This window comes from Protomyctophum parallelum (genome assembly GCF_964188405.1).
Source record: "Protomyctophum parallelum genome assembly, chromosome: 20".
NCBI classification, from domain to species: Eukaryota; Metazoa; Chordata; class Actinopteri; order Myctophiformes; family Myctophidae; genus Protomyctophum; species Protomyctophum parallelum.
In genome coordinates, this window is record NC_139718.1 from 18,149,872 (window position 1) to 18,173,464 (window position 23,593).

The 23,593-nt window shown below is 44.3% G+C and overlaps 1 protein-coding gene across 1 annotated transcript; it reads right to left on the reverse strand.

The window, feature by feature from the left end:
* Positions 1–1,939: 1,939 nt before the first annotated feature.
* Positions 1,940–23,073, reverse strand: nrde2 (NRDE-2, necessary for RNA interference, domain containing). The gene is made up of 19 exons (XM_083791194.1): positions 22,995–23,073; positions 21,706–21,814; positions 20,877–21,098; positions 19,892–20,032; positions 19,277–19,530; positions 18,074–18,294; positions 17,210–17,419; positions 16,365–16,554; positions 15,243–15,376; positions 14,618–14,738; positions 13,838–14,010; positions 13,011–13,182; positions 11,522–11,745; positions 9,944–10,496; positions 8,962–9,368; positions 8,064–8,203; positions 7,345–7,486; positions 3,676–3,747; positions 1,940–3,304 (listed from the first exon to the last, which is right to left on the reverse strand). The coding sequence occupies exons 1-19, from the start codon at positions 23,053–23,055 to the stop codon at positions 3,179–3,181; spliced, it is 3,672 nt and encodes a 1,223-aa protein (XP_083647320.1). The 5' UTR covers positions 23,056–23,073; the 3' UTR covers positions 1,940–3,178.
* Positions 23,074–23,593: the final 520 nt, after the last annotated feature.

Here is a 23,593-nt window from a genome sequence, read left to right on the forward strand (position 1 = left end):
AGGTGCCTTTAATTCTCGTTTTCAGGGCAAATAAATCCTTATGCGCTAGAGAGAACCGTGGACGGATACGTTGTAACCAGATTTTATATGATCACTCACAAATAGATAGTGCGTGTCTAATATGCTACTGACTGACAGAGTAAAGTCCAGAATTCAAAAAGTACAAAACATAATATTTTATTTCAAGTTTTCAAATAAAAGCTGTTGAAATAGCATATCTACAAGCTCTTTGATATATTGGGCTGAAGTGGTTTATGTATGTTGTGTAATAAAAAAGAAAAAAATCTAGTAGGAGTACAAAAGTAATGGAAATTGGAAATACTTAAGTAAAGTACAAATACCTCAAAATTGTACAATAATTTCCACCACAGCTGACTGACATCTCAATCCTGTCTGACAATTGGCTCTGTGAAGTTGATTGAATGCTTATGGCTGCGATCTGCTGAGCAATGATAGAGAGGATCATTGATTGAAAATGACATGTCAGGGTCCAACCCATGATGGAGGAGACACTATTTATGGACGAGACCCGGCTCCAAAATAAACTGCAGTTTAATTTGTGAATTAGGGACGGACAGGGCTTATACAAAACAATATCGCTTTTTTGGCCCAGATTTAATGCTGCAATGCAGATGGTGAGAAAAAAAATCTCTATAAATGTAAAAACGTAAATTTAAAGTCTGGAGTTGAGAAATGTACATTAGAAGCACACTTTATATTAGTTTGCGTTTCACCCACTCAAAAAGGAACTGTTTTAAACAACTTTGAATAGACTACACTGCAGTATGTACATCTATTGGTAACAGGTACCGTTGCCCATCCATCTCCCTGTCAAGTCATTCAAGGACAGCTTTGAGCCAAAGTCATATGGGACAATAAACAGTAGCAGACACCGGGCGTTCTTCATTACCATCTGTCTCATTAAAATCATCACTCTTTATAGTAGTCTGGAACCGTGTGTTCAAACGATGCCAGGGGGTCCGTGAAAGAATGAAGACCTTTACCTACGTGCTACACAGTACAAAATGCAGTATTAGGGCAACTTTCACACCACAAAGGCACTCTTCCAAAATTCTGGTTTATGTGAGAGTCCTTCACATTTATTTATGAACATCCATAGCAGCTGAAAAGTTGGATGGAGGATCACTCAATTCTATCCATCTTGGGGTATTTTTTGGCAACGAGGCAGTGCTGATACATTTTCATTCTTGGCAGTTTCTCCCTCACCGATCGCAGCATAGGCCTATTTATTCATTTGTATCCCCCACAGTACTTATTTTGTTCTTTGTTGAGCTCATCGAGGTTACGATTACTCAAGTGTGTAACATCTGTGCCCAGAGTCACATTGGTTCCAAGCATTTTTTGTTTGCTATGCACCATTTTTCATGTATTTTATTATTTTCTACCAATCCGCTGCGCTATGAAATGTTTCTAGTTATCTGCTGGACTATATGCCATGAGAAACCAGTTGGATACATGTGTTGCTATGGCAACAGGCAGTGATTGGGAAGCCCCGCCCACAGCTCACCTGGCTGATGGAGTGAGGGGCAATCACATTGTTTGAGCCACCTGGAGAGATTGACTCTGTCAGTCCAGAGTGGAGGGGCAAAGAGACAGACAGGCTACTGCCGTGAGCAAGAGGAATATTTCCCAAGTCTTGCCATTCTTTCCTTTTTGGATCATTCCCTTAAAGGTATATTCAGTGATTTCACTTAATTCAAATATCACTTATTTTTTTGTTTTGTTGTGATAATCCTCTCTACTATAGAGTGTGCTGGCCATAAGGAGTTCCTCCCTGTCCCCAGTTAACCCCGGGGGGTCAAAAAACCTTAGGTTTCGTTTTTGGCTCTCTATCCTGATTGGATGAAAGGCTGGGTCCCACAGCCAAAAACGAAACCTAAGGTTTTTGAGTGAAATCACTGAATATACCTTTAATATTGGATTATACCTTTGGATTTAGAGACCTTCTTCCCATTCCTGGAGTTTGGATATTCGACCAGACTTTACAAAGGAGTTTAAGGGCGGCCAGAGGAGACTGGCCACACTCTACAGACTGGTTTGGATTTGCTTTATTTTTTTGGACACCTGAGTTTAGTTTTGGACAGTGCTAGGACACTTGGACTTCACACCCCTACCTTTTGAGAGATTTATTTTATGTTGATTTGGTTAAGTGAACATTTTGTGATCGAGAACTTTATTTTTCTTTTGATTTAATAAATCACCGTTAAGCTTATTTACTGATTTCTGTAGTGATTTATATTCAGAACTGACCCACCACCTCCCTCATTTTTGCTATAATAGGTTTATTTAATTGTTATTGTAATCGTTATAAGTGACTCATAAAAGAATACGCCGGATATCTACTTGACAACACCATTTTAACAGGAGCCCCTTTATGTATGGGGTCACTTTCAAGAAATCCTGTCCAAAGCTGCAACACACAAAATTCAACTTACATCAGAATATATATTTTTATTTTACAATTTATAGTACTACTAGAACCTATCATTTGTCTTGGCTTCAAACTATAGCCCTCTGCAAGAAAACAGTGTGTGTGCACATCTGAATATCAACAACAGGGTGAGGATGGGTTTCAAACTCATAGGACTCGAGTCCTAAACCTCCCAGGCAGTGTGTTAAGAGTGCCACAGGTGCATTATCAATCAAGCTAACTGAAAACGGCTCCATGCACATACGCCATTTTGGAAATAACTCTTGCTACTTACAGGCGTCTTACGACTTCCTTCACCGTTTTACCGATGATGATTTCAATTTATTATTTATTTGTTCCCCCCTGCCATAGCTTGCCATAGGCCTACCCAATTGACATTGGTTTGGTTCCATTTGTACACTCTCAGAGTTACACACCTGTACAGGGCCATTTGAAACCCACTCAAGGACACTTTGAGACCCACTGGTGTAGCAGATTATCATCGGTAACAATTGTGAAGGAAGTCTGAAGAGGCCCGGAAGTAGGACGAGTTATTTCCAAAATGTGCATGTGTGTGTGTGTGTGTGTCCAGTCTTCTAGTCCAGTGGTTCCCAACACTTCCCAAAAGAAAAATTGAATCATTTTGGGTTTCCTTGGGACGAAAAAGTTTGACTACTGATTTAGAAGGCATCTTAATGGGTTTTAGATGGTATACCAGTGTTTGTGTGCGTGTGTGTGTGTATGCATTCAGTCCTCTAATAGTATATCAAGCTCTTCTAAGGGCAGTCTGAGTCGTAGCTCTTTCTCCGTCATCAGATCTACAAACTCCTGCAGATGTTCAGGAAACAGCTGTACGGCGTCCAAGTAGAGACCCTGACCACACACACACACGCGCGTACACACACACACACACGGAAAGAAAGACGTACACACGCATTTGAGCATGAACGAATGCAAACACATGCATAGATGGGTCCATACACACACCATAAATAATTATAGTAAAAATTATAGTAAGGCAAGGGGAACACTGGTTGACATAATGAGGATATGATGGCTTTGTATAAAGTGTGTGTGTGTGTGTGGATAGATAATTCTTTATTTTTGTGACATGCACCAGAGGTGTGTGCATGCACTAGCGCGCGCGCGCGCGCGCGCGCACACACACACACACACCTCTGGTGCACGTCACAAAAATAAATAATTATCTATCCATCTATCTATCTATCTATCATGGGACTCACCTTGGCCCAGGGAATGTTCTGTAAAGCCCTGTAGAACATTCCTCTTGCCTTGTCCACGCTTCCCTCTGACACCTACAAAAGACAGACAGACAACCTTTTCAGTTCAATGAAACCCCAGTTCGGTATGGTTTAGTCGACACTTAGCCTGACCTAAGCAGAGACATTTCTGGTCTAGAGGGGCGGGTCGCGCCTCAGAAATGCGCGCACCCTGATTGGATCTCATCGATCTGTCCGTCACCCCCGGCCCCTCCTCTCCCCCCTAGTGCAGCGCTACGTCACATCATTTAGAGCGACGCCCACCCGGAAGGGTTGACTCCCACTTTTAGACTGGTTCAGCCCACGGCTTTTTCCAGGCTTTCATCTTTCGCGCAGACGAAATGAAAGCCTGGGTATCGAGGCTAGTCGACACTCAACAGACCCCCATAAATCTGAAAGTGTACAAATAGAACGTTGTGTGCCCGGCCTAATACGTAATCTTCACAAATGTTCCCCATAAATACTTGAACTAATTTGTTTCCATTACCTCCGCATTACCACACTATGTTTTCTTTATTTATTTAGTTATTGTTCCATGTGCCTCCAATTGACACAGACGGTTCAGACATCCAACCTTCATCACCCCATAAATCAGGGGTTTTCAACTGATTATGAACCAGGGACCACCACGCTGACTAATAATCAACCTGGGGACCACTGTTGAGTTGAGTGAGGGGATATTAAAAGCAATATCAAATTTGTTAATTTGAGGTGAATTAAATCAAGCCCTTAACAGTCAGTAATTTAATATATGTTAGTCGTCCGGAGCTATTCCTTTGCATGGTTGCCCTGTTCTCTTAACCTGCATGATTATATGGGCACAATAATAGACTCAACCAGTCAATCCGGTTCACTTTTCCTTGAAATTCAAACTCCCTTTCTGTGGAAGTTCTTGACATCCGACTTCCCAGTAACTGACGTCATCATACATCACCAGGTCTAATGAACTAGTTTGTTTTCCAACTAGTGGTCGATAAAAAAACATACAAAATGCATGGCCAGGGACCACATGCAATACCTTCACGGACCACCAGTGGTCCACGGACCACCAGTTGAAAACCTCTGCCATAAATTATTGTTGTTAGTGGCCACTGTGTTCTCAAAAGTAAACCACACAGTTATAAAACGAGTAAACAGTGTTTTGGTGTGATTTGTTACGATCTTAATGACAATGTAGCATCTGCATGGCTAAAGTTTTTTTTTTTTTACGGAACTGATCGATAATTTAGATATGCACCTCTACGTTCAGTGGTGGCCTTATATACGTTTCAATCATTTCAATTGAAACGGGCCTCGAACCTTTTTGGTAAAATAAAAATAGTAGTAAGGTAGTAGTAGAAGTAATATTGCATTGCATTGCAGCCTTCCAATCAGCCTTGTCAATTATTCAGCCTCATCCTGTACGTAGTTGGATCCTGTACATCCTTACCTAGTTGGCAGCAGCTAATAATCACTGCAGGTACTCGACCTGTCATGTACAAGAATACATATCTAGTCTCCTGTACAACATGAGAAACAAGCCCTGTGAAAAGGCTTAGAAAGACAGGTTCTGAGGCAGACTGGCTCTATTTTAGGCAGTTAGAAATCACAAACCAAAATCTCGTATTATCATTCAGTTACCAATGAAATAAAAAAATACAATTCAAACAATGGACATTCCTGAAAGCCATCAAATCTTTATCTGCCGGTGGAAACGATAATGAGTTCATTGAGTTGTGCTAATGAGCATTTTGTGTTCCGTGGCTCACTGCTTGATTCTATCTCCAACTCTGCATCTGTCAACACACAGTTTGTGGTACAGACTATCTATGCTACTGATCAACCCTTTCTCTTTCTCTCCATTTTCTGTTGAAGTACATAAAAGCCTTAGATGAAAACCTGTTGGTCCAGATGACCGCCTTTCAGTCATGAAGCCAAATACCATACCTATTGTTTGCCGCCAGATGGAAAGGACATTAAAGACCTAATGAAATGAAAAATATGTTTCCCCCACACTTTCAGAGCATATCTGCGGTTATAATGAGGATCTAACAATAGATGTCCCAAAACATTGAGTGGGAACATTGGAACGGTGAGGATGCCAGGGGGAGTTAGTTCAAATGCCTGGGGGAAGTAATGGCGAGTGCGGCAGAGAGGTGAAGAAGAGAGTGCAGACAGGGTGGGGTAACCACTTGTATCGAGGAAAGTGTCAGGAGTGATTTGTGACAGAGTGAGAGGGGCGATGTATGAGATGATAGTGAGACCAGCCATGATGTACGGCTTGGCAGTGGTGACAGGAGCGGGAGGTGGCAGAATTGAGGATTCTACGTTTTGTATTGGGAGTGACAAGGAGGTACAAGACAAGATCTCTCTTTTTTTTTACTACATTAGAGGATCAGCCCAGGTTAGAAGGTTTGGAGATAAACAAGAGAGGCGAGGTTGAGATGGTGCAGAGGAGGGACGGAGGGGTTTATTGGAACAAAATAATAATACTCCTGCACATCCACAAAAAACCTGCAAGTCTAGGCAGCATGCATATGAACTGTAAAAAGGAAGGAACTGTAAACCACAGTGAACAAAGGTGGACAACTTACTACTACTGATGATTTATTAGCATGGCACGTTTTATGTTTATTAGCAAGCTCACGGCAAAACTAATAAGTTGTCCATCTTTGTTCTCTGGTGTGTGCAGTCCCTTCCATCCAATTTTACAGCATGCATCACCAAAGCAGAAAGCACATTTCTCTGGAGACAACAGCGTGGTTTTCGGGAAGCTGGTCACTGGCATATGTTTTGGGATTGTCCAGTGATAAAGCCTTTCTGGGCAGAGATCCACAAAGCACTAAAAGGCATACTTAACATTGATCTGCCCATGTCCTATTCTGCATGTCCTATTTTTAGGACATGCAGATTTCCAGGAAGGACAACCTGATGAATATTTATTTGGTCTTAGCCTGGCCCAGCCACCGTGCTTTCTGGTATAGAGGGGCGTTGGAACATATTTGTTCACCGATATGATCTTTTTATTGTTAAAATAATATTTTTTTTACTTTGTAGGGCAACGGCAACAACTAAGGATGCATCTAGGACTTATTTCCGTTTCTTTTTTGGACTGGTCCCTGAAACCTTTTCACCAGTACTACTCATTATGGTGATCTGCCGTTACGCGAATGCACATGTTAGATAACCGCAGGACACTGAGATTTGTCACAGGTGAAGCCCTGGCTCATCATTATACTCTTCATTGCAAAGCTGGTCGCCGGACATCTCTGACCTTTCGTAGCTTCCAGTCATCAGTGCTTGTTCCATTCATGAAGCTATGCTAGGGGAAACGCCCATCTGCCTGATTTTAAATCTCTAGTACAAATTGTGAATGAAGTGGCTGGTACTTACATAGCTGTCCGACTCTGTAGGTATTTTAATTATATCGGACGCTTTTATTGTATATTTCCTTGTGTTTATTGGTGTTTTTGTCCGTTACATTTCTATGTTGCTGTCTTGGCCAGGCTTCCCTTGTAAGGGAGATAATTGATCTCAGTGGGACTAACCTGGTAAAATAATCCTAATGTCAGAGGAGAAAGTGAGTTGGGATGTTCCCACAACGCTATTAAAACAGATGTGTGTCTGCGCGTACGTGCGTGTTTCCCGTCTCACCAGAAAGTGCATGTACATCCTCCAAAGTAGTGGACAGTGAGCTCCAGTCGCCGTTGCTATGGTGCTTTCAAATAGGCCCCGGATGCGGTTGCTAAGGCCATTCTCTGGCAGGATGGGCAGGGTATCGCCATAGGAACCAGGCCTACGGAAGCAACGGAACAGGCTTAGGGCTGTATTTTGCGTGTCTTAAGTACCAGGTCTTATTCCCTAACTTGAGTAAACTAAAGACCTGGAGGCGTGATCAATGCCATTTGGCTATTCTGAGTGGCCAAAGAGCATTGATCACGCCTCCAGGTCTTTAGTTTACTCAAGTTAGGGAATAAGACCTGGTACTTAAGACACGCAAAATACAGCCCTTAGAGTCATAGGGCTGTATTTTGCGTGTCTTATGTACAGGTCTTATTACTTAACTTAAGACCTGGAGGCGTGATCAATGCATTTGGCTATTCTGAGTGGCCAAAGAGCATTGACCACGCCTCCAGGTATTAAGTTAAGTAATAAGACCTGTACATAAGACACGCAAAATACAGCAGATAGAGTATTAATACAGTTATATAATAAATAGTCATGCAGGTAGTGGCAGTCCAAGTGCTAAAGAAAGACCATAACCACTTATACCCTCCCGTCTCGTGGTCTGCTCTTTTTCCGTTTACACCAAATTAGCCAATCTACAAACGTAGACAAAAATAGCCGTTCTACAAGCTCACAATACTTATTACCTCTGCGCGGCGTCGACCAGTCGCTTTCTTTGTTGTTCGGTGACGATGGCAAATAGACGAGGCACGACGCTACCGCTGCACCGGGTCACGGAGTGGAAGAAGCGGCGCGCCCGGCCTGCGCTATGGTAGCGGTTCTCCAGCTGCGAGGTGAGAGGTAGCATGCCGAAGAAAGACAGAACGCAGACAGGATCACAAACCAGATAAAACGATTTGACACAAAAGGACAAACCACTGGTTCTCAGCATCAGGTCCGTGTGACCACCGGAGGGGGTCCAAGAGGACCCCTACAGGGTCTGTAACTTAGAGAGTGTAAAAAAACAAAATTCTTTAACTCTTAAAGTTACAGACCCCTTAACAGTGGAAACCCACCAAAAAAAAAGGTGGGCCCAAGCGCTTTTATTGTGCTCGCAGGTTTGCATGAGACTAGATCTGCCATTTGCTGCATGCAGTTAAATATAAACCAGACCTTACAACGGCATCACGGCCTGCCAAAATACACTTTTGTCCAGTTGTTTTCAAGCAGTGGGCTGCGGACCACGTGGGATTCCACATGGTCCCCAGCTAAATGATGGAGAGTTGGTAACCAAATGGACCCTTGTAGATCTTTAACTCTTGAGGGTGTAAAATGAAACCAAATTGTCCCGTACGGGTCCATTTGGTTGCATTTTACCAAGTTAAATTATTGTTAATAATTATTATCTGCACAATTAGAGAATCCGACGACAACAGTCAACTAAAACTAGACTTAAAAACAAAAGACTAAAATATGCCCAAAACTAATTTGAATATGACTAAAATGAAATGAAACAATTGGCCGTCAAAATGAACACTGCTTCGACGGGAGCTCAGAAAACAAAAACGAGGTCTTTATCGTTCATCAAAAGACTCCCAGCATTACCTGCGTGTACAAACTCCACAAGGGGGCACTGACGGGCCAGGCAGAGAGGGCAGACGTCAGAGTCCGTCTCAGCGTCGCCAGGGGAAACACACTGGTGACGGTGTGGCGCCTCAGCAAGGCCGCCTGTTGCAGCGCCAACGCCTCACACTCGTGAGCTAGCCGGCACTTAGTGGCAGTTGCAGCGACCGCACCCGTCCGGCTGCTTTCCTCGCCAACGGTGGCCGGGCTGGGCGCGGCGGCGGCAGCAGCCTCCTTAGCGTAGCCTAGCGTGCCGTGCAGTCCCTCCAGTCTCTCTCTGGCCTCGGCGTAGACGCCGTCGGCGGCCTGGATGCCGACGGTGAGGTACTGGAACAGAGCGTGGCAGCCCACCAGACCACTGAGACGCAGCCTCTCTCCGAGAACGTCCTCTTGAAAAGAAAGAGGAGTTCTTACTGTATGGTGTGTGCGTGATGTGAAATGAGAGTTTACCGTGATCACAGTAATCCTTAATCATGTTCCATAATATTCAGGGGCTTTTGGAGAGAAATGAGACATAGTCCACTCACTCCAGTCACTTTCAGTTCAGAGCATTGCAGGTGTGTGTGTCTACAGTAGCTGACGCTCGTTAATGTTACACGCATCAAGACAATTATGTTTCCGCACTGTCAAATAGGCCCACATCTAATCTATAGCATCAAAGCCATAATATTCTTTACAAGTAAGTGACCCTCTCTGGTTTATAGATATTTTGTTCAAGCTGTTGTTAATAACTAGGCTACACTGTAAGGTCCAGATGACAAGAATATGACTGATTTTAGTGTAAATTATATTTATGCAGTTATTATATTTGTCATATTTGTCATATGTGAAATGTTTTCGTGAGACAGACACACAGATTAATTTATAGGAACATCTACCTTCATTAAGAACAGTGTCATATTTTGCTTTCAGACGTGTTAATATTGGTACTCAAATATGTGTATAAAATATCTTGTCCTTGTACCTTTTTCTTCGTCGCGTGAGTTGTGAAGAGTTTGGTCCAGTGCCGACAGACCGGCTGCTAGGCTCTGCTCGTATGTCCTCCTGGCTTTTAGAATGGAGACGGGGGACAAGGGTTGGGACGAGGCAGGGGAAGGGGCCGTACCCTCCGCTAGCGAGGTCAGCACGCGCACCGCCGGAGAGCTGGTCACCTCCCGTTGGCCTCCTCTTCCACCTCCCTCCGCTCCTTTTCTCCTCGCCTCCTCCACCACCTCCTCCTCCTCCTCCACCTCTAGCTGGGCCCACAGCAGGCAGAGCTCGCAGAGGGCGGGGTGGTCGGCCAGCGGCGGCGGCGCCTTGGCCCCGGGTGCGCCACCCGCCGCCGCCACTGCCGTGGAGAGCACCTTGCGGGCGTCGTCACGGTTTCCCAGCAGCCACTCCAGGTGGGCGTACTCGCGCCAGAGCGCCAGCGACGAGCGGTTGTCGGTTTCCTTGAGCAGCCGCTTGGCGACGCGCTTGCTGCCCTTGCCCTGAGAGCGGATGCGCTTCTTGCTGCTGCCGCGCACGCAACGCCAGACCTGGTGCACACGCACACACACAAAGACTTTATGTCAGACACTTTTTGATCCAATCTCATCTCACAGATCTATTATCTATTCAGGGAAGACCATTGAGAGCAATCTATCTTTTTCAAGGACGCCCTGATCACATAATGTAAAATATGTACAGTTATACAATATACATCATATAATGAAAAACAATAAGACATTTAAACGAATCACAGATGCAGATAAATATATGCTTACATAAAACGGGTGCAGTCACTATGTAATGTGCCATTAATTAACAAGCACCCTAAATGAGACCGATTGAGCCAGTTTCAGGGAGTCCTGAAGTGTGTTCCATTTTTGTGGATGCATATTAAATGAAAGCAGTCTTTCCTTGTTCACTGGATTGATACATCTAATGTGTGTCTGTGAGCATATTAAATGTGCAGCATTATTTTATTTTACAAGCAAAGACAAATACAAAGGAAGCTTACCATACAAGGTCTTATAAATAAATACAATATAATGTTGCTCTAATTTGACCTTAATCAAAGTTGAGGTTGACCACAAAAACGGTATTCGATATGCCATCCATTATGTCTTGTTACCACTAAACCTTAACTACACAATTCAACAACATACAGTACGTTTCTATCTTACTTCTGACTGAATGAGACAGCTAAAAGTAGAACGACGGAGATAGAAAGGAGAAATTCATTTTTCACCTCATTCCCTCGCATAAATAATAAATGTATTACTATTAAATAATACATGAATTCTTCTTATAATAATATCTCATGACTTTTTCCGACTATCAAGGGCACCCCCCCCCCCTCAAGGGGAAGTTATGTGGTTCATATTTCCTATAACTCTGAGCGTGCACAAATGGAACCAAATGGGCCATTTGGAATCCTCTCAAAGAACCTTAAGCACTTAGTTGAGACCCACTGGTGTAGCAGAGTGTTTCCAGTGAGCCAACATGCACGGTATCGGCATTAGTATCATTGATAAGACCTTTGAACGAAGTAAGGACAATTAGTGTAAATTGTCCTCACCTTGAGTTTCTCGTAGCGCATCCAGCTGAGCGACAGGGCGGCTCGGTGGCGGGTGGGGACCAGGGGGAGGAGCATGTAGAGCGCGTTGGCGACAAACTCTTCGCCCTGCTTCCCCAGCCCCGCCCACTTCCTGCTTCCCAGGAGGGTGGTCATGTGACCCACGGGGTGGACACCGGCGTTCAGGAGGTCGTGGGAGGTCAGAGGTTGCTGGAGATCGTTGTTGCCTGGCAGAAAAAAACAGGAAGTGAGACTGGTGACTACAGTGTACACCCAATATATATATATATATATATATTTTTTTTAAGATATTTTTTTGCGGCTTACGCCTTTTATTGATTTTTGAAGGGACAGACAGTAGGCTGACAGGAAACGGGAGAGAGATGGGGGGATGACATGCAGTAAAGGCCGTGTCGGGTCCGGGAGTCGAACCCGCGGCACACTGCGACTGGATTACCAGTCCGGTGCCCAGACCGTTACGCTACGGCCTGGGCCCCCAATATATTTTTTTTCCGGCCGGCCAATGAGCCTATCCACGGACCGGCCGACCTATCCACGGACCGGCCGACCCACCCACGGACCTATCCACGGACCGGCCGACCTATCCACGGACCGGCCGACCCACCCACGGACCGGCCGACCTATCCACGGACCGGCCGACCTATCGCACCGGCCGGCCCGTCGGCCGGTACCAAATGGATTCTGCCCTTGCTGTAAAGGAGCAACTTGGACACTCAGGCATGAAGGAAGCATGAGTTGAAGTCCGTTGCTCTCCCCTTGTCCCCCATAGATAAACAAACTAATTGATTACGGTATATGTATGTATATATATATATATATATATATATATATATATATATATATAAATAAATAAAAGATTAAGTTGCTTTTTTCCCCTTTTAAAATAATAAAAGCTCACAATGCATTTTGAGCATTTTGAGGCTATTTTAAAGATTTCCTTTTTGCCATTATTGATAGGGTACAGTAATTAGACAGGAAAGGGGGAGAGAGATGGGGAGAAGACATGCAGCAAAGGCCGACGGGCTCGGGATGGCAGATAGTCAGATACTGGACACCCTAAACAACCCTCTGTATCTAATATAAATGTATTCCAAGCACGCGTTGCTCTTCCATAAGGCTCACTCCAGAGCATAATGGATTATGGATAATGGATCTCTTAAAGGCAATGGCACCTTGCGTAACGCCCAAACCACACCTATGCATAATGTAATGGGTAGCGGAGGTGTTTTAGGTGGTGGCATAAGATAGCCAGTTGAAAGCGGGAACGCCTCTCACACAATACTAAATCCCCAAATTAAGGAAAAAGGGCCCCTGCCGCAAGATAAATCCCCCTAGTCTAAAATCGTAGATAGACTAAACTATGACCAAAACTAAATGGCATTTCATTCAAAAGACATAAATAAAAATGTGCCGTCAAAATCAACAATGAGTGTAGTGCGCAAATATACAATAAAGCATTCACTGTCAATACCCTGAGAGAGCAGAGAAAGGTCGTCCAAGCGCAGGCTGGGCTGACAGGAGGCGCCAGAGAGCACAGGGTCCACGGGCAGACCCAGGAAGGCCAGGAAGGAGAGGAGCAGACGCAGCCGGAGGTCTGGAGAGGACAGCCGGATCAGAGACGGACCGACGTCGTCAAACAGGACCTGCGAGGTAGGACACAATTATCCTCTTTCTATCTGCAAAGTGTTTGTTTCATAAAAATCCACTGTAGACATGTTATGAGCTACTTTCTGTCAGGAAACTCCTTGCGAAGTGTTTGAGTTTGGAAGTGCTCGTTGGATATCACTCAACAGTCCAAACCAACTGTTTTGAATTTGCACATAATGCAGGAGGCGTAAGGATGTTGGTTTACTGAAAACGAGTGCTTCCAAGCAAGATGGCTGCGGTCTGAGACCTTGGCTGCTCAGGCTCTTGGCTGAAATGCATAACCGTTACATTTATTGGGGTGTGCTGATAAAATTAAAAATAAAAGTGAGTAGCTTAGTCCTCCATTGATTGATAGATTGTGATGTGTTACCTTTTGAGTCTAAGTTGTTACAAAAGAGGACGGATGTCTTTACATCCACCCACATGGTCTAATGCACTGGCTTTCTATTAGACTAATAGAAAGCCAGTGCATTACACAGTAAAATACAGAGTGTAAAAATGGACCCATTTATGTCAGACTTAAAGTAACACTCCAGATATTATTGAGAGAACTCCAAAATCTGCTTCAACTACTACTACAGTGAAACTGTAATTATATTATCTTCTTACTCCACCCATCTCTCTCCCTCCCTCCCTCCATCCATCCATCACCTGTCTGTCTGGGTCTTCACAGTCCTCCACTGATTGGCCTTTGGTTTTGTCCGGCCTCCAGGGAAGCCAATGAGCTGCTTCGCGGGAAGTCTCCACGTCCAACCAGATCCTCCATCTGGGCTGGCTGCGGTCCTTCACCTCCTCTTCATCGTCTTCCTCCTCATCGTCCTCCTCTGAGGACACGCACACACAATCATACAGAAAGACAGACACAAAATGGTGCATGAGTTAAAGTCCCCCGGTGTAGTTTAAATACTCTCAAGACCACAAAGTCTTTGCTCTATTCTTCCCCTCATTTAATATCGGAAGAGCTATGAATATATACTGCACGTTTGATTCTCCATAACTCCAATAAGATTGAATATTACGAGTATCCACATAGAACAGCCTAGCAGAAAAACCAAACGCCTTCTCATTACCTACGCATGCTGCTGAATTTGTCTGAAGGAAGCCAAACAAAAATAAGTTTTACTCTTATGTACTTGTTCACAAGATGTAACAACCTTGAATTGTGAACCCAGTCTGAGTTGCGTGCCCTGCTGCATGAAACCAGTGCTCTAAAGAGCAGATTTTACTTGTAAAATACTACATTAATGCTTTGGCGATATGCAGAGTACAAGAAAGTACCAGGACTTTCACAGCTAAGCTTGACGGGGAGCCGGACTTTAGATTCATGGGTATTTGGGAGTGTGTGTGCGTGTGTGCGTGCATGCGCGCGCGCGTGTGTGTGTGTGTGTGTGTGTGTGTGTGTGTGTGTGTGTTCGTGCGTGCGTGCGCTACCTGCGTCAGGTTGAAGCCATCCTCCTTTCTCCTGCTGGAGCATCCAGGCCTTCCAACCACGGGCTCCCACCTCCCCGACCCTCGCCTCTCCACTGTCCCAGAACGTCTCAAAGAATTCCACCTGTTCACACACACACACACGCACACACACATTATGCGCATACAGCTAGACTAAGCAGGCAGTTGTGTGTACCCGTGTTCACTTTGACAGCACATTTTGATTTAGTTTTAGCTAGTCTTTTGAATACATTTCCATTTCATTATAGCCATATTTTAGTCATCTGCAATGTTTTAGTTTTAGTCTAGTTTTAGTTTAGTTACTCTACAATTTAGTCAACAGCATTTTATTTTGGCGGGCCTTGATAATGCCAGCAGTGCCTTGTATACCTGCAGTGTGTGTGTGTGTGTGGGCCGGGGCACACCTTAGCGCACAGCCACGGACAGAAGAAGCTGACGCCCGACGTCATTCCGGCATTTTAGACAGCTGGTGGATGGAAAAAAGCTCCACCTCCGCAGCTGACTGACGCGACAGACAGATTCCCGGAAACGCTCTCCTCCGCGTCAGTCAGCCGCGGGGGTTGAGCGCTAAGGTGTGCCCCGGCCCATTGTGTGTGTGTGTGTGTACCTGCTGCCTGGTGGACAGGTGCTGGACGCTGTCAGGCTTGTAGAAGGTGAAGTCGATGAGGGCCTGGAACAGAGCGATGGCCTTCTCCGACTGACCACTCTGGCGCAGGAAGTGACACTGCTGCGTGAAGATGTCTACACACACACACACACACACACACACACATACCAAACAACATTGACCTAGTATAATGAGTTTCTCTTTTGCATAAATCAGTGCTATTGAACACCCTTTATGTCTATGTGTTGGTTAAAACAATATTGAACCAATGAAAAGTAGTAAATAGCGCTTCGGACAAAACCTCTTAACTCCATTGCACCCTCACTCACCCTCACTCCCCCCCCCCCCCCCCCCCCTCAATAGGGATGTGGACCAGGTTGAAAGTGGTTAAGCAGCAGTGGTGCTTCATGAGCAGAGGTTAAGAATAAAAAAAGAGTGCCTTGGAGACCCCCTGGTGGCCCTGACCCGTTAATGCACATAGCCACAATGTTCTGGGTTTGAACTGATGCCAGACTGAGAGTTGATGTTTATGTTGTCTGCTGATAGAATTATGCTACGTCTATCAGGCCCTTTATGTTTCCTGAGAGTCAATGTATTTAAACTGTATATATATTTTCTCATATGATCTAAGATCACCCTATCGTATTTCTGTGACTTCCGTCAGGACTTTGGTACTCTAATCGTTCAACAGGGACGTGCACACATAGACATCAAAGGGGGTTTCAGCCCCTGCCCTTTTACCCGTCTGCAAAACAACGAATGCAGCATGTACTATAATAATGGTGAAAGAAATGCAAAAGGCCACTGCTTTCCATGCCATTATACCGAAAGGCAGCATTCAGGAGAATAGCTTTTTCCCCTGAAGTCTTCTGAACTTGAACGCAGTATTTTGCGTTGAACAAATTAGTTTAGAAATCCATGTCGTTACACCGCATCTCCACTAGCTAAAGAGTGCTGGGTTGCGCCCTGAAAATAGCTGATTTACAAGCTCTCAACGCGTTGCAGCGTGACGCGTTGTGAGCTTGTAGATCTGCTATTTTTGTCAAAGTTTCAGCAACTGCCCCTCTAACACTCTCTGCACGTCCCTGGCGTTCAAAACCAACAAGACAGTGTGTTTATTACCCAGCATGCCCTCCTCAGTCCCCGGCAGGGTGGGATGGGACACCATGCTGCCGTCCTGGACCGCACTGAGCGTGCTCAGACACTTGCCGTAAGCGGCGTTGACCTTCGACACGGTGAAGGTGCTGAAATGGCTCTGGGTGAACAGGAGGTACCGCCGCCACAGGGGGGCGCTGTTTGGGTGGAGGAACACCTGCGACAAAGGAAAACAGTTCAGTGTTTACCTGGTATCCTAGTTCCACTGTACTGTACTAGTTATGTTTTTCAAAATATTGTCAATGTCTGCTAAATCGCCTAAATAGTAAGAATTAGACTCGACTGGAACAACGGATTAGGCATCTAGAGAAGACTGCTTATATTACTCAAATATAATATATAAATGCACCCTTTGCCATTTACTATTCAGTGTTGAACTGAAATATCTCTTGAAAGTGCAAAACAAAGCATTCCTAGATAATACATATAGTGACTATATATAGATTTAACTACGTGTATGTGTGTCAAAGATGCATAATTGTCCTAATCATTTCCGTTACATTTCCAAAAGGTTTCAGATATTTTCAAGCATTTGAAAAAGAATGTGGAAATAGCAGATCTACAAGATTCAAACACGTCACAGTGTGGCACATTTTGAGCTTGCAGATCAGCCATTTCCACTTTTAGTAATCAAAGTAATTCATTTGTATTATTGTTATTTGTCATAAAAGCCAAAACAGAAATGTACCGGTAATTGGAATTCATAAGGTTCCAACGTTCAAAGACAGAAACAAAATGTAATTGTTAGACCGCATTCTTTTGAGAGACAATTCATTGTCAAGTAACCCTTCATAATTCCGTGACAGCTCTACCAGTTTCTTCCACTCTTTGGCCAGGGCAGAGGGCTCCCACAGCTCCTGGCAGATGTTCAGCCTCTCCAGCTGCAGGGCCACGCAGCTGGGGTTGGCGGCCAGCGCGCGCTCCGCTATGCTCAGCTTCTTCTCCTGGACCGCCCGATGCGAGGCCCTGTGGTGCTCCACTGCCTCCCCCTCGGCCGTAAACGCTGCAGCACTCTGCTCATCCTGGGGGAGGGGAGGGATAGAAAGGTAATGGAAAACATTGTATTGTCATAAAATGTTCATGTTAAGGACCCCCAAATTCGTAGGTACCGGTACTAATTGTTTTGAAGATAGCAGTAGATCGGCTATTTTCAAGTAGCCAAAGTATAAACTAGGGGTGAAGTGGTTAAACTGATTTTGATGCTGTATTAACCCATTTCGACCTGATAATCTTCTAAATAGACAATATTCTGAAAAACCTCATGTTTCTATGTCAGTGGTTCTCAAACTATTTCATGTCAAGGACCCCCAGAATTATATGTATTTGGCCTCCGAACCCCATCTGAAAATATGTTGTTCCAGGGAGGGACCCCCCCAGGAGCAAAGATTTTAGTTAAAAACGTTTGCTCTGAAAGAATATATTCAAGATTTGTGTCACATTTTCACGATTTTTCAAAAATAGCAGACCTACAAGCTTGTAGATCTGCTATTTTTCAATAGCTAAATTATAACAATGTTTAAAACACCAAAAGGCGTTCCCGCCCAAAATGGGTGAACTCACATGGCCGGGGACCCCATGGGACCCCTAAACTCCCAAAGGACCACTTGGAGGTCCCCGGACACCAACATTGAGAAACACTCAATGAAGTTAAAAAGAAAGAAATGTGCGTACTGTACCTGGTATTGTATGAACTCTATCCACAGCTGAGTGTCTGTTGGCTGCTCTCTGAGCCGCCTATTAAAGACCTCTGTCCTCCCGGCCAGCAGGGGGCCACCCTTGTGGGTGTCCTGCGGCTGGCCGTCCGTCTGCTCCTGCTGTCCCTTCCCTTGCAGCCAGCACTCGGTAGAGGCGTCGTACACGCCCAGGGGATTTACACGCGACGCCTCCACTCTCGCCCCTGTGTAGACAAGCAACAAGTCAGTATTGCAGGTTGGAGGGTTATGGCCGACGGCCCCTGTGCAGACAAGCAACAAGTCAGTGTTGCAGGTTGGAGGGTTATGGCCGACGGCTAAGCGAAAAGTCAGTTGTTGCCCTGACAGACAGCGACAGGTTGATTTCTTATAGATGTACAGTAAATGTTTTGTTTTTTTTAACTAAATCCCCTTCCATATTGTTTACCAGGCATCCTCTACTTTCAAATCAATGTACAGATTATCATTCTGTGATATTATATTGTTTACACTGATGCCAGGTTCTTGATTTACCTACGATACTAGTTCCTGGATACAAATTTGTATTCACTAGCCAGATTTTGAGGAATATCTCATTTTAACCCTGGTGGAAATCTAGGATTATACTGAAAAGAATAACTCCACAAACGTGAACAATATTCCTACAAACGTTACTGTCACTGATAATCTATATGAGCAATTCAGCATATTACTCTACAACAGTGGGACACAACCTCGTTGCCCTGATCATGAGGCACACATTGACAAAAACAAAAGAGACTATGGATTTGTACCATGACTACAGTATGTACCATGATGGATTTGACTATGGATTTGTACCATGACTATTGGATTTGACTATGGATTTGATTTGACCTCCCAGCCAGCTCAATTAAGTATAATCAAGCTCTACTGGAGATGCGGCGTACAGCATGGATTACTAGAGAGGGCCATTCTTTCAACATAAAATGCTCAGGAGAGTAAGAAATGGGCAATTCTCTTGAATGCTGCGTTCCAGTACGCTACGGAGATGAGGCAGTGGTTTTTTTTCCCCACCATAGTAAATGCTGCATCCATGGTCTGTAGAGGGCACTGTTTACCGACGGGTAAAAGGACAGGGGCTCGAGCCACCTTTCATGTCTATGTGTGAATATGCCTGCATTCATGCAAATAAAGCACAATTCATTGAAAAAACAACAACATCCTTACCCATCGTTCCTGTGACCTCGCCACCTAGAGGGAGATAGGAAGTGGGGCTGATGACATCACTGCCCTCTGGAATTGTGGGTAACGTAGGCACGGCGGGCTCAGATCGCAGCATTTTGCGACTGGCCGAGGAGAAGTATCTTTCCAGCCTCCTCTTGTCTGTGGCCTTCTGTTTCTTGTTTGCCTCGGATTCCTCCCAGCTCACTTGCTGTTTGCGAGGGTCCAGACCCAACGATGAGCTGCCTTTTCTCCTGTACCTGCAACACACAAGAGGAATGTCACCGAGTGACGCAGAGAGAGGAAAAAAAGCTGCAATTGCCTGCCTACGTCTGGGGACCCCCAGGGGTGGTCCTTGGGGGGGAAAAGTGAAAAATGGACAAAAATAAAGTGTTTCGGCCTGCCAACGGTGTCGGGTTCACTTTATAAAATATGGTGTACTCCGATTGGGAAGACGAGGTTTACGCGCATTCACGTTGATTTACGTTTTCTGCAGAGGACGTCACAGATGTGACACGCAGACGCAGTGCGACGCAAATTTGCCTGGGGTGGATGCGAGAGTGAGGGTTGAAGCAGAAAGAGTGAGGGTGTAGCAGAGGCCAGAGAGAGTGGGGTACGTACGTGGCTACGTCTCCCCTGTAGAGGGACCTGTAGGTCCAGTTGGCAGCGTCAGGTTTGGGGTCCACGCAGAAAGGCTGCTGTGTGGGAGACTTTAGGTCATCCAACCAGGAGAAACGACTGGCCAACGGAGCAGCCTGAGGACTGGTCACACGCACACACACGTTTGTTAATCAAAGTCATCAGGAAGTACCACAGCAATACATTAAAGATCATCCTCCTCGCATAAACAGTACAATTTTCAGTGTCTCGTTTCATTTGGTTCCCATTTTTCCACTCTTTAGCATTGATTTAACACAAAATACACTGTGTACTGTATACTTTTCTGTTTGGATGTATGGGCTGTCAAGGCCAGGAAGTAGTTTTTTGACACTCTGTAGACATTCCTGCATAACGTCAAACAGATATTTAGTTTGCACACACCGGAAGTCCCCTCGATAGACAAATCCACAGAACGGCAATCGTAGCTGCCGTGCGGAGCGGCACCGCTTGAATACAGCAACGCCGCAGCTATGATTGCCTACAGGGCAGCGGTCTGTGGATTTGTCTATACAAGCAAACTATCAGACAGACATATCGAGCACAATTTAGATATTATTGATAACATATATACATAGGCATCGGTGTGTCCAATGTCCATGTGTATGATATTTCAACATCTCTCTCTGTTTGTTGTTTAGTGTATGCAGATTTACAGTATGTATAATGTGTGTGAATTGTTTAAGAGTACTACTAACTGCATGTGTATGCTGTTAATGGATGTTTAGTATTAGTATTATCGACTGATACGTTGGTATGCCCGCCGATATTCAATAGATCGGCTGATGTCTAATGGGAGATTGATTTTCTTTTGCGTTATCGCTGACCAGTGATTCAAGAAATATAAGTAAAATAAAAGTTTTATCAATGGAACATGCATTGGAATATGGAGCATTACAAAACCCCTCATGCGTGGGTCTCTGGTGTGTATAGTATGTGTGTGTAGTACCTGTCTGTGTCCCTCTTCAGGTCACTGGGGTAGATGGTGTCAGAGTCAGAGGCGCTGCTGTCTGAAGAGCGCTCACTCCTTTTCTTGTGCTTTTTCTTCTTTTTCCTCTTCTTCTCCTTCTTCTTTTTCTTCTTCTTCGGTGGCTCATCTCCCTCTTCGTCTTTCTCCCCCTTCTTCCTCTCCTCCTCCACCTCTTCTTCGGAACTCACCTCTCTGCCTAGGCTGAGGATCGGGAAGGTTGAGCAGCACAGTTGTAATGCAAGTTACAGAGTCAAAAGAATGACAAGGTGGGCCAGCATTCTAAAGCAGAGTGGAGTTATGAATATGATTGTACACGATCCATTTGGTTACGTTTGTACACTCTTGAGTTACAAATGGATAATACATTAAATGATTGAATACTGTGTAAATGCCACTCCAATGCTACATTCAAGACAACAAACAGCATTGGGGGTACCAGTGGACTGTTGCTATGTCTGCTTATTATAAGCGACTTTGGGTTTGTTTTTTCTCCAAAGTAGCTTGTAAATATCTATTGGTAGTTGCGGGTTGCTCATTTCTAAAGTGTAGTTGCTTATTCGGGCTTCTTTCCTAAATGTTGTTTAAATCGATGGTTCTCAAACTTTTTCATGTCAAGGAAGAGAAGGACCCCCAAATGACTTGGCCATGGATCTGAACATATTTTGTGCCAGGGACCAGTCACCCTCATACAATCTTTCAAAAACATTGTTCTTCAAGATTGTTCTGTGAAAATAGCAGATCAACGCGAGCTCGGCTATAATTTTTTTTATAATGTGGCACCACTGTTCCAGAATCCTGTTTTCTCTACCTTGGGTGCTCTTGTTCTGGCCTCTCGGTGGTCTTCTTCTCCAAAGTCCGTAGGTGGAGAGAGAAGGCATCATTGGTCCGAAAACTCTTATTGCTCAGCCAGTCTAAATCTGACAGGTGGTGGTGGGAGGAGGGAGAGAGAGAGAGAGAGAGAGAGAGAGAGAGAGAGAGAGAGAGAGAGAGAGAGAGAGAGAGAGAGAGAGAGAGAGAGAGAGAGAGAGAGAGAGAGAGAGAGAGAGAGAGAGAGAGAGAGAGAGAGAGAGAGAGAGAGAGAGAGGATCACTAATTAAGGAGAGCTACAAGAGCAGTTCATACTGCATATTCTGGGTGATTATTACCAGTTGTCTACATATTTGGCGACAACAGCAAGTCAAGACATCACATGTTTCTATTCAATGTGATTTGGAAAAGCATCCACAGCATCCATATTCTGGGGAGAACATTAGCCACAGACATAACAATTTGGTCTACATACAATACTATAGGTACGTCTATAAGTACAGTACAATACAGACAGTCGTTATGTACTTCTAAATGTTATGATGAATTGGACATGGTGGACCCTATTGTAAACAATTGTAATGCTTTTGGTGTCGTCCACAGTTAACAGTTTTGTGTGGTGCTTGTGTAACGCCCGGGATTCGAACTCGGGTCTCCCCCGTGAAAGTCCAACATCTTAACCACTAGAAGACCAAAGGGATATCCCTATGGACTGGGGGAGATACTAGACTTTTGAGGCCATCCGGCAGAGGCGCTGAGCCACTGCTACACTTGAAATGTACTGTAATTCTCCAATCTATTAATAAATACTTCAATCAATCAATCAATGATCAGGGCTGGCTGGGCTAACCACTGAGATATGATATAACACTAAACATGAATGGCTAATGGCCCACCCATAGCCTGAGATAGTAGATACTATAGACAGCCACGGTGAGCCACCTGTACTGAGCTCACTCACACGAAGTAACATTCAATCAGTCTGTTCAACGAAGTAGTCCATGTTGGCTAATAGTTTAATATCAGCTAGCTATTATGGTTCACATGACGCTCGTATGACAGCTATAGTCACTCATGCTTCAGGGCTAAGTAAATATCAGCTAATAGCTGGCTATGGGGTAGCCCTGGTCCAGTGCATACAGCGAGTGTCGATCGCTGTATGCACTGGACCAGGGCTAGCTTTGGGGTTGTTATATTGTCTGATTTTGACAGAGCACACGCAATTAGACGCTACGTTTGAGGTTCAATCAATACTTTGAATTGAGTTTTGGACACGGAATGTATGATCACCTTTAGTCGAATCTTCAACTTTGTTCGCCGCTCCTCCTGCAAAAGCTGGAAACAACGCCATGTTGGTTTTGTCGCATGTAAACAACAGTCGCGAGGATATGACGCCTATAACAGCTAGCCTATCTATAATGTAGTAATTACTATGTACTACTACTACTACTACTACTGCTGCTGCTGCTGATGTAACTATTCAACAACACTATGAATAATACAACTCTATTATATGATCTTCCGATTCTTCCCCCAATAAGCTGTGTTGAAACAGTGCTACTGTCTGCCACACTTGTTTTTGGCAACGTCCATTTCTGTAGATTTATAAACCATTCATTAAATTAATTAATTCACTCACTCACTCACTCACTGCTGGCTAGTATTTATGCCTATGGCATATATATAATAATGAACATCTAAACGTACAGAACCAATTATTATTATTACTCTCATGGCAATAAATACAAAAGAAAAGAAAAGCATCTGCAAAATATCGACGCAAAAATCTGTACAATGCAAAATATGATTAAATTGACACCAAATTTTATTTTTAAAGGTAAATTGTAAAACTTCGACTAACTTTACTCTTTAAACAGGAATTCGTAAAC

Coding starts and splice junctions, on each gene's coding strand:
- nrde2 (XM_083791194.1), bottom strand. CDS start 23,055: ATGGCGTTGTTTCCAGCTTTTGCAGGAGGAGCGGCGAACAAAGTTGAA. Junction 13,183..13,837: donor GTGAAGACCCAGACAGACAG/GTGATGGATGGA, acceptor CCTACCTCGCAG/GTCCTGTTTGACGACGTCGG. Junction 8,204..8,961: donor TGTGGAGTTTGTACACGCAG/GTAATGCTGGGA, acceptor CTCACCTCGCAG/CTGGAGAACCGCTACCATAG.